The 18,343-nt window shown below is 49.2% G+C and overlaps 1 protein-coding gene across 3 annotated transcripts in view; it reads left to right on the top strand.

Moving 5' to 3' along the window:
• Mapre2 (microtubule associated protein RP/EB family member 2) overlaps window positions 1-17,643 on the top strand; it is a 140,305-nt gene extending 122,662 nt beyond the window's left edge. For all 3 annotated transcript variants that reach the window (XM_085700060.2, XM_048442631.3, XM_048442630.3), the window contains 3 exons: window positions 1,375-1,514; window positions 7,079-7,237; window positions 14,574-17,643. In XM_085700060.2, coding sequence (XP_085556186.1) covers window positions 1,375-1,514; window positions 7,079-7,237; window positions 14,574-14,648 — 374 coding nt within the window. In that variant the 3' untranslated portion in view covers window positions 14,649-17,643. The remainder of the gene's footprint in view (window positions 1-1,374; window positions 1,515-7,078; window positions 7,238-14,573) is intronic.
• Window positions 17,644-18,343: the final 700 nt, after the last annotated feature.

Raw genomic sequence — 18,343 nt, 5'->3', positions numbered from 1 at the left:
GGGGTGGGCCCCAGGAGTGGCTCAGCTCTTACTCAGAGGCACATAAACTCTCTCTACATACCTAGTTGCTTCTGTTTTGGCTCCAGAAGCCATTCCTGTGGTGTCTGTGTTGTGTTCTGGACAGTAAGTCCACTGTGGGTTGAGTGACAAGCGGGTGACCTCTCACCTGAAATAACTGTGTCGTGATCAGGAACTCGCTAACCCTGTGGCTATGATGCTGACCCCAGAACTCCCCCTGTGAAGGTTTCTCCCCTTCCATGTCACATCTCCCATCAAATGCCTCTGCATCCATTAAGGAGCAGCTTGGGGGGTTACTCTTTATTAGGGGTACTATAGATCTGTGTTTCTTCTAGTGTTTCCTCGGCATTCCCTGGTGCTCAGTCTGTACACCCTTTACACCCCTCTCGTCCTTCCCCTCGTGGACTTCGTGTCCCCAAGGCATTTCATAAGATACAGCCATCATTCCTTGTGCTAAGCAGACTGCCCCCTCCAAGCTGGTCCTCGTGCCCCTTGCCTTGAGTGTGTCTTTGCTTCTTGCCACAAACTGTCCTGAGCTTACCTCTCCAGTTCTGCGCCATCCCTGGCACCAGCAGTTTCTCGAGAAGCCCTTTTGTTGAAGAGTGACATTTAGAAACCGAGATTGGGCATCAGGGTACTCGTTGCCACGGAGATGTCCTTGCTCCTCCTCTGTTGCTGGAGCTACAGGGTGTACTAAAAGGAAGCACACACCTTGAGCCAGTGTTTCTTCTACAGTTTGAACCTGTCATGGGGCCTTTGCTCTTAAAAACACACGTACAGTGATGATGTGTGATGACTGAAGATCATTTCCTATCATTCATGTGTATGTGATATGTGAGCACATGTTTGTGTGCAAGGGGGGATACATGCATGCATGTGGTGGAGGACAGAGTACAACTTGGTCTTGGTTCGCTCACTCTCAATGTTTGTCCCTGAGTGAGCCTCTAGGAAGTCTCCTGCCTCCACCCCTCATCTCCCAGGAGGAGCCGTGGGCTAGCATATCTGGCTTCACAGGGGTGCTGAGGATCTCAGCTCCTCAGGCTTGTCCAGTGAGCACTGACTCACTGAGCTGGCTCCCCAGCCCCCAAGGCCTTTCCTCTTAGGTTCGCTGGAGCTGTAGTTTTAGGCCCGGAGGGAAGGGGTTAACCTCCTCTTGAGGAGCGGCTGTTCTTCTGAGGTTCATGGTTGTCACAGGACATGGGCTTGGTGGTGTACCTCACTTCTGACTGTACCAACGGGGGATTGGCACATTGCCTGTAGCATGTAGGAAGCTCATTTTATATCCTGCGTTTGCATTCTACCAGAAAGTCTTTTTTAATGCCGGCTCTACTCATAGTATACTCTGCTTGCTTCTAGGTGCGGCAAAATCAAGCCCAGCAGCTAAGCCGGGATCCACACCTTCTCGCCCCTCATCTGCCAAAAGGGCTTCATCCAGTGGCTCCGCATCCAGATCTGACAAAGATTTAGAAACGCAGGTCATACAGCTCAACGAGCAGGTAACACATGGTCTCCACCCAAGTCCTTGGGAACAGTGCTGTGTGTGAGGGGTGAGGAGGTCACGCCCACAGGCCTGGGGGAAGGGAGAAAAGGTGAGACCAGGAGGACCTGCTCAAGAAGGGAGAGACACCACGTGTGAGGATGTGGAAGATGATGCGTGTTGCAGGCTCCCCTTCCATCCCGAACCCCAGACCTGCTCTGCCCGCTCCTGGCCAGTCTGAGAAGTATTATGGCGGTATTAGAGTTCAGCTGGCTCCCTCTCCGTCCCTTCTTTCTCAGCAGCTCGCGGTTGAGCCTCTTTTATGTGGTGGACACTGTGCTTGTTCTGGGGGCATAATGATAGCAAGATGGATGATACTGTCCCCTCACTCAGAGCCTACTAACATCAGAACTTAGTACTAAAATTAAACAAGTGAATAAACAGACAAAAAAAAAGCCCTCTCTACAATGTCAGTACTGCGGTGCCTGGGAGCCCTGAAAGGCAACATCTGTGTTTTAAATAGAAATTTTCCCAACTTACTAGCCCTCTGACAATTATGGTAAACCTCGCTACATCAGCTGACATTTCCAAGGTGAAACCCTAAGTAAGGGGTTGGGGTGTGACTTTGTGGGAGAGCACCAGTCTAGCCTGCAGGAGGCTCTGGGTTTGATCCAAAATGTCTTCTAACTCATAATACCTCATTTTGCCTAGACTAATACAGCTTAAGATTATTAAACCACTGGGCAGTGTGGTGCCCATTGTAAAGCTACCCGCTTCCTGCCCCAAGTCAACCCCCTTTGGGAAGGAACCTTTCACTGCAAATCCTTGGGCTGTGCCCAGCTACGTGCTGAGCCTGGCCTAGCCCCTAATCTTCTGCTTGTTAAGGCAAGAGTCTGAGAACAGTTGTTTTGTTTTGTTTTGTTTTGTTTTGTTTTGTTTCTAAATAATTGTGTACTCTCAGTCAGGATTCCAGTGCAGAGTCCCACAGGCTTTGAGTTGATCACATTAGCACTTCAGGTAAAATCTTAAGTCCCCTTAGGACTCTGATTGGATAACCAGGGCATGTTCTAGTTACCTGCTGATCGTCTATTGGAGGCCAGGCAGGTTTTAGGTTGGGGGGACAGGTATTGATGAGTTCATTCTCCTTTGCTAACGTATCAGGAATGCCAGCCTGAGCCAGCTCACATTGAGTGTTTCCACAACACTCATAGTTAAAGAAAGGAGGGAAAAGGCAGTTAATGAGCCTCGGGCCGTAAGCTTAAGACTTCTTGAAAGCCCGAGTGGACGGTGAAAGTCAGGCCTGGGTACATCATACTCTAGAGCCCTAGATTTATGCCTGTGCCCCCAAAGCAGCTCAAGTTTTTCTTTGTCATTAGCAGCTTGCACTCGGGTCTCCTGACCATCACTCCCCTCCCACACACACACACACACCCTCTCCTTCCGCCTCAGCATAGTTCCAACCCAGTGACCCAATTCTGACCACATGGAAAACTCCAGTTCCCTAGATATCTCCAGTCCTTCGTGGCCTTCGCTAGTCAGCTGCCTACTCTCCATGTGGCTGCTCCGAGGTTTCCTTCAGCTCTCAAATCACATACAGGGGGTCTAGTTCCAAAATGCCTTGCCGGTCCTTAATGCCAATCAAGAGAGGACAGAAGGGGCAGGAGCGGGGAATGGTCTACCTGCTGACCTTCCAGGAGTACTTCTAACAGAGGCCTTGCTCCCCTTCTTGTCCCCAACACCTTCACACTTACGTCCACTCTGTCCTTCCGAGGGCAGGTGAAGTACAACCTAAACTGGACAGATATTTACCAAGTCCTCATCCTGGTTCATTTCCCTGGTGACTTGAGTCCGGCTGCAGGCTCTTGAAGCCTCCAGGAGGAAGACCCTGAGGGTCATGGGTGGCAGCAACACAAGGGTCCCAGTGTTGGAGTGGAGAACACAGGGACCAGGAGACGCCTAGTGGAAATGCAGAAGCAGAAGCATGAATTATGGTGGTAATAGAGAAAGTGACAATGGCCATAAACTTAAAGAATTTTCATTTACTTGGCCCCGTTCCATTATTCAGGCAGTCTCCCATGATATACGGCAAGAGCACACTGTGCTCCACAGTCGCGGTGATAGCAGTGAAGCAGAAGAGACGGGGGGAAGAGGCATAAATGAGACTTTCTGGACAGAGGGTTAGCCAGCAGGAAAGGGTTGGAGCCACTCTGTCACGGGGCCTCTGGGGCACCCAAGACCGTGGACACTGCTGGGAAGTTAGGAAAGCAACTTCCCCCTTTGGACATGACTTCCTCAGCCTCTGTCACTTAGGCATCTGTGACCTGTGAGGAATGAGGCTGGCCATTTGTCCCTTAGTGGCACCCGAATGAAATTGTGTTTGCTAGCTGATCTGTGATTGTTTAAAGTAGCTACTGCCCGAATTTTAGGTTTTTTTTTTTTTTTTTTGACTTTGTAGACCAATCTGGATCTGAGCTCACGGCGATTCACCTGCCTCAGTCTCTTGAATATCAGAATTACAGGTTTTAGGTTGGGGGGAGACAGGTATGGACGGGTTCATTCTTTGCTAACATATCAGGAATGCCAGCCTGAGCCAGCTCACGCTGAGTGTATCCACGGAAGCCTCAGTGTGCTGTGCAGACCACTGTCCACAGGCACAGCCTGGATTTTGTAGGTTGGCTGTGCCTGCTGTGAATTGGATGTGAAGAGCACCCCATCCTCCACTGTGTGCTTTAACACTTGGTTCCCAGCCGGCTGTGCTGTCAGGGGAGGTTGTGGAAACCGGAAGTTGAGGCCTCGCTGGAATGTGGTAGGCCTCGAAGGATGTAGCTCAGTCCCGCGTCTCTTCTGGGTTGCTACTTCCTGGCCAGCACCATGTAACACAAGCAGCTGCAGCTGGCTCCTGGCGCCACAGACCATGCCCTCTGACCCCCCGATCTGTGGGTCACAATAAACCCTCCCCTGCGCTGCATCTGTGGAAAGGAGCTAAAGCAATACCTCTGCTTGGTTTGGCGGAGCCGAAGGTGTGATCCTTCCTTCTGCTGCAGCGCAGGGGCTGGGAGGGAGTCTATGGCCGCGGTCAGAGATGGGATCAGAACCAGGGAGGTTTTCCTGTTTCTGAAGTGCAGGCTTCACCGTGTGTGTTTGCAGGTGTGCAGTCTCAACAGGAATAAAAAGTCAGGCCTAACTAACTGAACCCACACTTCTTTGGAAGTGCTGGTGTGAGGACATCCATGAGACCAGCACTAAGGGCCCCTCCCAGCATAGATCTGTTTGTCAGATATGGGGTAAAGGAATGGCTGCGTGTACCAGTATGTGTTTGAATGTCAGTAGTTTCAGAGATCTTGTACCAAAAGCCTAACTTATTTTAAAAAAAAAAAATAAACAAAAAGGAGATTTTTTTTTTGCACCTCAAAAGTAATTACTAAAAATAATGTGCAGGGTTGGTTTTTTTTTTTGTTTTTGTTGTTGTTGTTGTTGTTTTGTGTGTGAAGCAAACTTCACCTAAAAGAAACCCTGAGATTTTGTTTATTCCCTAATGTTTGCTATGTCAAGGTTTCTTCAACTGTCTGCACCCACAACCTCTTTTCCCTCCAGAAATTTCAAGCAACCTCAGGTTCATAGGACTATAAAAGGGGAAAACAAAACAAACGACCTGGTCATAAATCATAAGAAATTTTATCTTAAAATAGTTCTTTGGAGCCAGCATGGTAGCACACACCTTTAATCCGGACTCAGAAGGCAGAGGCACGTAGGTGGATCTCAGTGGGTTCTAGGCCAGACAGGACTGTCTCAAAAAAAAAGACAAATTTGCACACTAATGACGTGGTGTTTCTTTGCCTGACAGTACCAGACAAGCCAACTAATTTGCTGCTTGCTTGTTAGGGAGTGACAGTGGGCCAGCTAGTGTTTTCTGCCATTATACCATCGTGTCTCTGTAAGAACAGTGTGTGCAGTGAGAGCCTTGGAAAGCTCCCCTCTGAGGTGAGGCACCTCAGGCACCATGTGGTGGCCATGTGTGGCCTGACAGCATGCATGGTGCAACGTGGCAGGTGCTCCCAATCACGGCTGCAGTGACGTCACAAGGTACCGCACAAGAAAGCTGTGCCAGAAACACCTCGAGTCCATTGTACATTCGATTTCTAATCCGTCTTTAACTGATGAACACCACAAGCTTCTGCTGTTGCCAGATAGTTTTTGTAATCCCCCTTCCGTTCAGTCATACAACCCAGGGCAGTGTCACGACCCCACATTTAGAATCTTTGCTCTACATAACCATAAATGAATAAAGTAATACAAAATAGAAGGTTCTGCAGGAACAGGGAATAGTTTGGACCTGTGTGTGACTATTATACGTGTCAGAGAGTTGCATCCTAAGATCTGAAAGTCGGCAGGCCTCTTCGGTACAACATCTCCCCCCTCCTCGCCCCCCACCGTCAATGTTGTGGTCCTGCCTTGGCTGCTGGCTCTAGCCCATGGCTCGCACTGACCCAGAAGTTTGCAACTTCACAGCACTCGAAGGTCCCTAAGCCCACCTCTAGGGCATGGGGGAACTGTGAGCCTTGTTTGTCTGCAGCCTCCACCACCCTGCCCTTCCAGGGATACACACAAAGCCAGAACTGGACAAATGGAGGCGGATTGACCCAGCCAGCCTTCCACTCCTGCCCCATGTTCTGCGTGCACCAGGATCTGCCCTCCCACAGGACATCATTTGTCTGCTCTGACTCACATCTAAGGAGTGGCTCTTAGTACCAGAGATCTGAAGGAAGGGTTAGTTCAAAAACACAACTCTCAGTCGGGCGGTGGTAATCCACACCTTTAATCCCAGTTCTCGGGAGGCAGGCAGATCTCTGTGAGTTCGAGGCCACCCTGCTCTACAGAGTGAGTTCCAGGACAGCCAAGGCTACACAGAGAAACCCTGTCTCGAAAAACAAAACAGAAATAAACAAACAAAATACAACTCTCTTATCTCCCTCCCCAGTAGGTTACAAAAGGAGTGTTTTGAGTCTGTTTGGGACGTTCTAACAAAACACCTTAGGCTAGGTGGCTTGTGAACCACAGAATTTTATTTCTTACCATCCTGGAGCCTGTGAAGTCCAATATCAAAGTGTCAGCAGATCGGTTGTTTAGCCAAGACCCAGTCCTCTTGGTCTTCTCATGTTAAGAAGGTGGACGGATCCCGTAGGCTTCTTGCATAAACAAATCTCGTTCAACCTCCTAAAGGCCCTGCTTCCTGAGGCCATCACATTGTAGGATTCCAGCATAAGAACTGGGGGAGGTGCTGACATCCTGGATCATAGCAACAAGACGTGGTCCAGCCCATGTTACCGAGAAAAGAAAGGTTGTGTAAGCTCAGATACAGCTATGCAGGTGCGCAGTCCACCCTGACTGACTAACGGACACTCGACAGCAGCAGAAGTGGCCAGCATGCTCGTGACTGGACGCCGGACCTGTTGGCTCTCCCTTACACTTCTGTCTCCACTCATTTCTGTGTCCGGCTCCATGTAGCATCGTGGTGCGTAGACCTAGCGGGTCACACTTCTTATCCTGTTTCGGGGTTTTCTTCCCCACCCCACTCTCCTGCAGGTACATTCGTTGAAACTTGCCCTAGAAGGTGTGGAGAAGGAGAGGGACTTCTACTTTGGGAAGCTGCGAGAGATCGAGGTGCTGTGCCAGGAACATGGGCAGGAGAACGATGACCTCGTACAGCGACTAATGGAAGTACTCTACGCTTCAGACGAGCAGGTGCGTGCGCGAAGCCACAGCAAGTCCCATCTTTTTTTTTTTTTTAAAGTTATTTATATTACATCCCAAAGCTCCTGAGTTCTGGAACTCTTCTTGTTCAAAGTGCAACATATCCTGCATCGTAAGTGCTTCCCTGGGATCTTGACGAGGCTACAACTTAGCTGGCAGCCTTGATGGTCCCAGAGAAACAAGTCTGTTTGTCATCAAGATCTCTGTTCTTTCTCCCATGCCTGTGGGATGAGCATCCTCAAGTTAGCCTGGGAGGCGTCTGGCAGAGGTGGGGCTGTGAAACACGCGGCCAGACCCCAGGCGCTTTTCAGCTTTGAGCAAACGAACAGGAAGGGGTTGTACGAAGGTCTGCTTTCTGAGAATTGCTGAGTGAGAAGAAAACTTTCCCCATCCCTTTGAGCCCCACTTCTGTCTGTTTTACTCACATAGCTGGCTGCTTTGTTACTCATTGCCAGGACAGACCAGACCGTGGGAGAGGCCTTATTGAAAATACTTCTTTGTAGGGAGGGCCTGCCACTGAGCAAGGGTGCAGGAGGAGACCCGGGATGTGGCTTCGTGAAGGCAATGAAGAGGTGTGCTGGGCATGGTGGGGCGCAGCTGTCATCAGAGCGTTTGGCAGGCAGAGGCAGGAGTGTCAGGAATGCATAGTGAATCCAGGGCTATCCTGGGCTACGTGAGACCCTGTTTTTAATAAAACAAAATGGAAACAAGGCATTGTGGCACATGCCTTTAATTTCAGCACTCAGGAGGCTGAGGCCAGTTGGATCTCTGTGAGTCTGAGGCCAGCCTGTCTACACAGCAAGTTCCAGCCAGCCAGGGCTACATAGTGAGACATTGGAGAGAGAGGGAGAGAGAGAGAGAGAGAGAGAGAGAGAGAGAGAGAGAGAGAGAGAGAGAGAAGAGAAGAGAAGAGAAGAGAAGAGAAGAGAAGAGAAGAGAAGAGAAGAGAAGAGAAGAGAAGAGAAGAGAAGAGAAGAGGAAATGGAAAAGAAGAGGAAAAGGGGAAGGAGAAAGGAATTGAGGCAAGGGAAGAATAGACACGGGTAGGAAGGATGCTGCAGACCAAACAGTTGACAGGCAGGATAAACGACAGAGACCTCGGTGAGTCAGTGCAGTCTGTGTCTGCCAAGAGGTGAAGCCTGGCCCCGAGGCAGAAGTCAGATACCAGTTGGAGCTTCCCCTTTCTACAGAGCTGAGCAGTGGGAGGCAAGATGCCAAGGCTGGGCTTGAGGGTCTCCTTACCCCAGGCCAAAGCTGCTCAAGTGTTTGGCTCTCTGACCTGGAGGCCTGTGGGCTGCAGAGGGAACTGAGGGAGTCACATGTAATACTGTTTCCACAGACCACAGCAAGCCACCGAAAGTTTATTTAGTCTTATTCCAGTCAAAGGCAGATGTTTTCTCCACATCTGGCTTAAAATCCTAGCATTGGAACCTCCACCAGCTACAGTTTGGGAACTCCCCACCATAACTTCTCTCTCTCTCTCTTTTAACTTCTTTCTCAGTGACTAGTAGCTCGATATGTGGATTTTGAAGCCTTGGGACTCCGCCTAGTTAAGTCCCTGAGACCATGATGATGTCACAGAATGTGACTCTCAGCATGGAGGCTGGTTTGTAGCGTGCCTGTGGCCATTGAGAATGTACGTAATGTGTTCTGGCAGGCACACATCGGTTACAGGGGCTGCCTCTGAAGCTTTACTAGAGATGACATCAGATGAGCCCTTCAGATCCTGGGAGGCCAAGTGCGTGGGGTTGCCATCTGTGGCCGTGGGTGCTGGCGGGAGGGAGCAAGGCCAGCAGGCTTTCTTGGATCTTCCCATCTGTGCCCTCGTAGCAGGAAGGAAACCCTTATTCAAAGCCAGAACTGGTCCCAAGAGGGAGACCTATGCTGGGATATGGCCTGGGGCATTGTATGAATTCCTGGCTGAGGACCGTCAGGTGAGCCCAAGGCGAGAACTCTGGAGTGTGATTGGAGCAGGTCCTGCCTGGATGTCCACACTCAAGTTTCGCTCTGCTGTTCCAGTCCCCCCACACCCTGGCACACCTTGCCACCCACTCGAACCACAGAACAGTTCTTGTACTGTGGACACGGTCACAGAGGTTAAAGCTCCTTCACTGAGTCAGGCTGAATGGGTTCACTGGTGCCTCCCTCAGACACCTGAAGTGAGGCCTTTGTGCTATGTATAATACTTTATCAGACCCTTCAGCTCCCTTCAGTAGAGAAACTGAGGCAGTAAAATGCCTCAGCACTTTGTAAGCAACTAGAATCTGAATCCTGAGCCCATGCTCTCCCATCTCTGTTTGAGGAATGTGTGGGTGGGGTTTGCTTTCTCGTGGGGTGTTTGGAGGAAGCAGACGTTATCCCGAAGGGAACTAGGCTTCATCCCCTTGTGCTGCTGTCTCCTCATGCAGCCCCTGGCTTAGTGTTTCGAGTTCAGGATATATTACGTTTGCAGTTCTGTGTCTGGAAAATTCCCAAGAGGCATCAGGCTGCAGTGAGATTCCCATGGAGAATAAGGCATTTGATCCACTTTATACCAGAATCCTTGCTTAGTGCAGGACAAGACCTGAGACCTGGGTTTCTAGACTTTGTTTCTACAGTAAGAAGAGGAAAGATTATGTACACACACCATGCTGGGCTGGTATATACTTGTCATGCGTGCATGCATGCGCACGCGCACACACACACACACACACACACATGCACACAATACATGCTCTGTGAAAAGGCTCTGGCACAGCTTGCCCAGTCTGTTCTGCTTCCTTTTTGGAGGCTCAAGGAGTCACCTAAGAAATCTCAGAGACTTCAAACATCCACCCCCTTCTCTGAGGAGCATAGCTGCCTCCCTGAAGGACAGACAGCCCTAGAGAAGACTAGGTCTAAGACAGGGCTGCCTACCCTTGAAGGGCGGGACTTTGGAAATGCATGCTCAGTGGTCTCTGTGTCATGGCACGGTACCACCCACACCCCCCGATCTTCCGTTAGTCCCACCGTGCTTGCCCTGATACTGTGGGCCGTCTGTGTTCCTGTGTGAGCCTGATGTGTCTGGGATGCAGGAAGACACATCTGTATTTTGTTTGCTCAGTATGAGTGTATATAACCGCCTGAGGTGACAGAGGTGTCCAGCTGTCTGGCTTTCCCGGAGGTGGATGAAAGATGGGCTGAGGAATCAAAGAGTGGATTGTCATGAGACCTCTTTGTCTAAGCAGTGTGAGTATGGCTTGGCTTCCCAGGATGAGGATTTGCTGGGTGATCTCTTCCCATAAGTGATCTTCATATCTTTTTCTGGTGACTGGTCTCTGACTCTGATAGTCACGCAATCCCCAAATATGATGCTTAGAAGATGTGAAGATCTAGCTTAGAGCAGCACGGTCAGGAGGTTATTCAGTTTGGAAGTGTGGTAGCCTAGTTAGTGGAAGGCTCCAGAACGGCTTGCCAGCCAGGTGTATAGTGTCTCTTTATGGTTCTCATTACGTCCTTGTATCATTCTCTGACACTGCATGTGTCACTTGGGCTGCAGGTATCTTAGCTGTATCGCTGTCTGCCTACTGCCATGTAGATCCTGTCGGTAGAGGTCTACCAGCTAATAAACAGCTGCTCGTTTTCTGAGATACTGACGGTCATGGAAGCCACTGTTAAAATGAACCAAGACTTCCTTTCTCCTCGGCGCTTTTCAGAAACGACCTGTGTTTCTGTCACTGGGAAATCTGTGCACTCCACTGGACTTGAAGTGCTAGGTATTCAGAGACAGGCACACCCACTACCTCAGAACTCACAGACCTAAGGAGGGAGACAGCCAGGGACAAGGCTGACTGGAAAGTGTGGCAGATTGTGATAAATGTGCTAACAGAGACATAAATAACGTGTGTGGGACACACACAGCCTGGGGAGCCCAGCAGACGTCACTGTGAAGATGGCATTTGTGTTGGAGGTTGGACTGACTAGGGACATCAGCCGTTACAGAGCCAAGCTGGGAGGGAAAAGCACAGCTGGCCATGGCTGGCACCCAATGGGGGATAAGGCTAAGTATTTCCCATGTAGGGAGCAGGAACATCAGGTCCTGGTGACCTTTGACCTCGTTTTCCATCAACCATGGCCAAGATCCTTCTTTGACATTGTCTCCCAACTTTCCTCTCTTTTTATGGTGATGGCAAAAGTAAAAATAGTAACATCACTCACAGCTAAGCATTTAAGGAAGTGCAATGGGTTACTATGGAAATGTCAGTATCTGTCTGGTGAATCACCAGTGTGTGGGTCCCGTGTTTGGCATAGGTTTCACCTAGACACCTACCGGGAGTCTGTGGTAGCATTGTGAACCTGAGTCAGCCGTGCCCAAGCTTTAGCCAAGCAGCTAAAAGGGCACGTTTGCTGTCATTCCAGTCTTGCCCAATAAGCTATCCCAGAGATCCGCAGCCACCGTGGGCGTATGGCGTCTCCAGCAGTCTCCCGTGGCCCATGACTGACACTTGAGCCTGGTATCAGAACCACCCCCTTGCTTGACCCGGTCTGAGGAGAGGGGCCTGACTAGGGGCCAGGAATCACAACCTGTCGCTTGTTCCCAGCTGCATGCTTACTGGAGCCCAGTCCTCCTGCTTTCGGTCACGGAGTAACTGTTATCCCACAGTTAACTCCCAACAGCAATGAGATTGTCTGTAAAATGCAAAGCGCATTTCCTGTCTGAGACCGCTCACAGAAACATTATGTTAGAAAAGTGTGCTTCAGGCCACTGAGGGCTAGCTGCAATATGAAAGACAGCACAATGGACTGAGGACTCGGTGTAATTAGTAAGTGAGCATCTCCAGCATAGTAGGGCCAGAGCCTGGCTGCAGAGGAAGCTGGATAGTTGCCCAGTAGAATACACACAGAAGGGAGAACGAAAGATGGATGCTTAGCCAGTGGAGCCATTAATATGGGAGTAGGGGTAGTGAGAAAAGCTTCTAGAAGTATGTTTTCATGTGGGGAATGAACCCTGTACTCTCCCACATATCCCCTAGAGCAGAGAGCCCCCTGCTCTGAACCAAGGCCAGCACCTGCTGCCTGATCTGTGACCATTCACATTGCCGGTTAACCTGACAGTGCCACTGTTGACTGAGGCCCTAGTTCCTTAAACCGAGAGGGCTACTACCATACATGTCAAGCAGTGGGCAAAGTGGCTGGCAGAGGCTGCTGCCAAAAGTGCAGCCATACCAAAGCTCCGGGACACGGGGTGTGAGTGAGGGTCAGAAAAAGAGAAGACAGAGAAGGATATTTGCTTTCACTTAAAAGATGCTTTTACAGCCGGGCGGTGGTGGTGGTACACGCGTTTAATCCCAGCACTCGGGAGGCAGAGGCAGGTGGATCTCTGTGAGTTCAAAGCCAGCCTGCTCTACAAGAGCTAGTTCTAGGACAGCCTCTAAAGCTACAGAGAAACCTTGTCTCGAAAACCAAAAAAAAAACAAACAAACAAAAAAAGATGCTTTTGCTAAAGACGGGACGGTTCTAGGAGACGAAGACGGTGTGGTCATAGGCATAGTCAGAGCTCACGTTTACCAAATTGTGTGGCCTTTGACCCAGAGCCAGTAAGCCGTAAGTGTTAGAATCAGTCTCGGGTCTTCAACTTGATGTCATTTTGCACTTTTGGCTGCTATAGAAGGAGTAACTTTCTTTTAATTGTTTGTTCATCTGAAATAGATTCCAAAGTGTTCTCCCACTAAGAAATTCTTAATGGCAGCTCATACTTAATATATTGACTATGGAAAAAAAATCCAGCTAGGCATGTTACCAGTTTTAACTCACAGGTTTCTCTGTTGGATGAAACGGATGTATTGTTGAATTGATCGGTAAGACACACTATGAACTCCACTACCTGAGTGTTCCTGTTGCCCCACATTATACAGTCGAGAAGCCTGAGTTCAGCTGTTGCACTGTAAGCCCAGAGCCTCACAGGTCACAAATTGCAGAGCTGGGCAGAGAACTCCATAGTCAGTGCAGACAACCATAACATGTTCTCTGAGAAAGTGCCGCACAGCCCTGGCTTGTCTTCGGTCCTGGTCAGCCATTCTGGAGTCTAACTTCTTCCTCTTGACATGGCATACATTGAATGCTGCAGAGAATGTGCCATGAGTCACTTAAACAGGGCTCCTCTCCAGAATGCCAGGCTCCAGCAGAAAAGGCTCCAGACAAGCAAGATTCCGAGTGAGATTTGTTTGGGGAGTTGAGGGAGATGGCTGGCTTCTGTTGTGCAGTTCTGGGGATCCAAGCTTGCGAGTGCTGAGCCCCATCCCCAAGTGAGTTTGGCAGATGCAGGAGAGAAGGAGGTGTATGTCTGACTCAGGGAGATGATGAAGTCCTGTCTGACTTGGGTCCTGACAGGTGTGCCCCAGGCTACAGGCGATAGGGCCAGATAGGAAGAATGTGGGCTTGGCAGGCCAGGAGTCAGTGTGTCACGTGTCTGTGCCAGTGTGCATGCCACACTGCATCTTGAAGTTCTGTGCCATTCCTGAGGGGCAGTTAGCCACTATCTATTTGCCTCACTGTTTCTGTTTGGGTGATAAAAAACTAATTATTCTTTGTGACATCAAAAAAAAAAAAAAAGGATTTGCAGTTGAGGCTGAGGTGAGGCCTGTGATCCGCTTCACTGAGTAAATAGGCCTCGTGGAGCCAAGTAAAGGAACGCTGGCCCTCTGCTTCCCAGTCAGTGAGCAGAAGGTAAGCAGATAGGGCCTCACATGCTGCAAAGAACATGGCAGGGCTTCTGAGCTCAATGCTGAAAGGGGCCTCTTTGCCTACGTCAGCCTGTGAAATGCCCATCACCCATCTCCTTCCCCTCAGGAACTAACAAGTTGCTTCTCTGGTGTCTTAAGTCCACTTCATGCTGGCTTTAGATGATAGAAAGAATCTGCTCCAGGCAGACCCCACCAGGCATGAGGAGTGACGGCCTCATAGGGAACAGTAAGTCACGAGCCATCGTGGGCCACTAGGGAGGGACAACGGTCCTACACATCTGCAGGGGCCTGGGGTCTTTGCAGTTATGAGGCTGTTGAGACACTGTGTCTGACACAGCGACTCTTGCTGAGGGTAGGAAAGTGCAGTGTGTCCTATGACGACCTCCTACAAAGCAGTTGTGAGAGAAGATGGGTCCGTAGCACCTGATAGTGACGCTTTGCAGAATGGTCCTCCTTGGATGGCACAAGCGTTGACCCCTGGAGGCTAGGAACATTGGCGTGTTGAGTTGTGCCTGAGCCTATGGTACTCCAGAGCCTGGCATTTTGGCAATGCATGGTGATTAGGAGTGGCACCTCACAGGGTCTGACCTAATCAGTTTGGCTGACACTTGTCCCCTCCCCCACAGGAGGGCCAAACAGAAGAGCCAGAAGCCGAAGAGCAAGCCCCTGACCAGCAGCCCCAGCAGCAAGAAGAGTACTGAACCGCCTCAGCAGCTCTTGACACTTCCATCGTGTGTAGGGACTTTTCTTCTGGAGAATTGGAACGTGTGTGGCCTGGAGCTCAGTAGAAACCAGCTGTTCCCAACCTGCCGTTACTATCCATCCGCCGCGATGTCGCGTCGCCAACCATTGCACTTGGTTTCCATTTCCTTTGCCAAGATGCGTTAGCAGATGGCCATTCTGGTCATCCACCTGCGAGGTCATAGGGTCACATACCTTCAACTTCACCACTTGGCTGCTTGAAATTGGTTCTACTCTTCCCTTGTTTCTTTCCAGAACAGCTCTTTCCCACCCCAACACCACCACCACCACCATCACCACCGCTACCACCACCACCCCTTTTTATCCTGGTGTGAAACAATGGTAATTTGATATTTGGTATTTATATTGGCATTTCTCAACCCAGTGTCACTAGATGTCACACGCATTTGTGGTGCTTTGATGTTTGCGAGTCTAACCTCCTGTCATAAATTTGGTCAGATAAGTAATTGGGACAAAGGGAAACAGATCCTTGATATGAAAGCCATAAGACAGTAGCTTGTGTCATGGGAAAACACAGTTTCTCCCTCTACTCACAACACTAAAGGGAAAAGAATGGATTCAGAACTAGGACTTCAGGGCCCAGCAGTGTTGATAGAGCAGCATATTAGACAACCACACAGACATTCACTCACAGACAACACCATCTCAGCTTCGCCTCGGCTCCGTGTGCCCCTGCCCGCCCTCCCCACTTCCAAGCTTCTCATGTTGTTTTCTTTGCTCAGGGTCCTCTTTGGTGGGGGTCCATCCCCCGCAAGATGTTGTCATTGGCAGTCTGCAGTTGCAAAGGCGAGGGGGAGTCTCAGAAGGCACAAGCCTTCCTGCCTCATTCCTCTTCCCCTTTGTGAGGGCGTCAACCCAGGCCCTGCAATTCCCATTAGTCAGGGGATCTGTGCTAAACTTGAGGGTGGACTCGGCGTGCCAGCCTTCCGCATCGGGTTGGGACTGGCTGCAGAGTTGGAAATGAAGACTTGATTGGAAGCATGGTGTCAGTGACTCCCATTACCTTCTGGAGTACGGACCCTCCCCATCTCTGAAACACAGGGGCCCTCCTTGTCATTGACATTTGCTCGACCACGGCAATTCATAAATAAATAGGAGACATTAGTGAATTGAAAGCATTCCTTGTTTTTGACTAACATTTGCACATTTTCTTAGTGTCTTTTCCTGACCGTTGCCTGTCTCCCCCTTTTGGCAGATGGCACCCCTCCTAGCTCCCACCTTTCATTTGGTTTTGACCTTCAGTTTCCCTGTCGCTGGTCATTCGGCCAGCAAGTGCAGAAAAACAAGAGACAAATGTGCCCGCCCCCACCTTCCACTTTAAAAAAAAAATCTCAAAATAAATTTCTGAATTATGCATCATAAAGCTTCGAAAGTTCTTTATTAACTGATGAAATGCTAACTTTAAATTCTAGCATCGAAGTTTGCACCAAAAGAAGGCTTTCCGAAATCACCCTTTCCAGCAGTTGTATGTAATGAGGTCTTTGTGGGAAGATGGCTTGCATCCTTGAGATGGTCACAACACATGTGCAGACGTGGACAGATGTTCCATGGAGTTTGGTTCCCCTTCCTTCTCTCTCCTGCTCACTCAGCCCTACAGCAGCAGCTCACCTCTCTGAGGCTGGAAGGCCTTGCTCCTTGCAGTGACATCCTCCCATGCCTGACTGTGACAGTGGTTATGCTATAGGCAGCATCGGGCTTCCTGGTTCGTTGCTCTTCGGAGTCCGCTTTATTCACTCGCTGTGTTTTTGTTTGTTTATTTAATAGCTTTTATAAAGAGGTACAGTGAACAGCTACTTATGGATACCAGAGAGGTTGCTTTACCTGCCCTGGAGATCTCAGTAATGCCTAGGGTTGGGTGATCTTATGGCAATGCTCCTGTAAATGGGTACCAGGGAGTCAGGCGCTTGTCTTCTCCCAGGCCTCTTGAGGCTGGTAAACTTGCATAAAGCTCTCCCGGTGACTCTTGCTGGAAGCACCCCGTTCCTCTTCACCTCCCTGGACTACTTAGCCGGAGACCTGCTGGCCACATGTCTTAGCCTGAAATAATGTTTCCCAGCTGATATACTTCCTTCTCCTTCCCAGTGGCTCAGGCCAGACCGTTCATCCATTTAGAGACAAGCTGTACCTCCTCTTCCCATACCCATCTTAAATATCTTCTCAAGTGCTATGTCCCAGACAATGCCATGGATGCTTGGGGAAAATCCTTCACAGCTATTTCCAAGGGTTCCAAGGCTGGAACCCTTGCCTCTGGGCACCCACCGCAGGTGGATGGTGGGACACATTCTCTTTTCTTGGCATTCAGGGCACATGTGCCTCTAAGCTCTCTCCCAATCACATGACATCATATTGGGTCCAGAGGTATCCCAGCATGTGTGCCCTGCTCCTCCTCCCTCAGGAAGTCTAATTTTTTTTTTTTTTGGTCACCCCATGCCCACTGATGTCTGATTGTAGCACTTCCCTTATCACTGTTAGATTGGAAGTGATCGAAGCATGGGACAAAGAGAAAGCTCATGTTCATTCTAAGTAGAAAAAGCAGGAAAAAAGGTAAAAAAAAAAAAATTAACATTCTGTTGAACTGAGAGAAGGAAACCCCAGAAGGGAACCAAGACTCCCTCCCTTCCCTGGTGAGTGTCTCCATTATTCCGTTAAGGTTTAATATGCATTCAGATTACTTTCACTCAATAGTACACCATAAAGCTTTTGTTATATATTAAATGTAAACTGAAAGGAATGTAAACATATGTATTGTTAATTATAAATATCGATAAGTAATGGCATTCTAGATGAAGAGGTCTTATTCAGATGCTTCACATCCATTTACATCGCCCACTGTTGTCGCATGGTAGGATAGCTCTTTGTCTCTGAAGATGTGAATAACTTGACTTGCGTTGACCTTTTTACATATTTAATAAAAAAAATATATGTTAAAAGCTGCCCGGGCTTACAGATTCCTACATTCTTATCCCAACAGTTGTCTTTCCAGTGAGCATGTGTCTGTGTCACAGGATGTGGTTGTGCGTTTACAGATCAGTCCCCACTCTGTTAGGGACTTACACAGGGAAGGGAGGGCGTCTTCGTGTTTGTTGATGGATAAATGTTTTAGCAGGAAGTACAGATTCTTATTTGAAGTCAAATGTAGCAACTGTAAGATCTGAGGAAACAATTTTACCAAGTGTCATAGTTAAGGTTACTATTGCTGTGAAGAAACACTATGACCAAAAGCAACTTGGAGAGGAAAGGGTTTATTTGGCTGATAAATCCTGAGTCCACAGTCCATTAAGGGACGCCAAGGCAAGAACTCAAACAGGGCAGGAACCTGGAGGCAGAAGCTCATGCAGAGGCCATGAAAGAGTGCTGCTTACTGGCTTCCTCAGGTTGCTTTGCTATAGAACCAGGACCACCAACCCAAGTTGGTACCACCCACAAGGACTGAGTGTACAGAGGTTTCTTGCCCCAACCCCCAGTTCCCCATCCTAGTAGCTTCTCCCAAATTACCACACAGAGGCTTAAATTAACTGTAAATGCCTGATCGGTAACTCAGACACATTACTAGATAACTCTTTCACTTAAATGAACCCATAATTCTTATCTGTGTTTAACCACGTCTTAGTACCTTTTCTCAGGAGTGCATTCT

This window comes from Myodes glareolus, chromosome 13, assembly GCF_982192425.1.
Source record: "Myodes glareolus chromosome 13, mMyoGla1.1, whole genome shotgun sequence".
Classification (NCBI taxonomy): domain Eukaryota; kingdom Metazoa; phylum Chordata; class Mammalia; order Rodentia; family Cricetidae; genus Myodes; species Myodes glareolus.
This window is presented reverse-complemented; position numbering and strand designations above follow the sequence as displayed.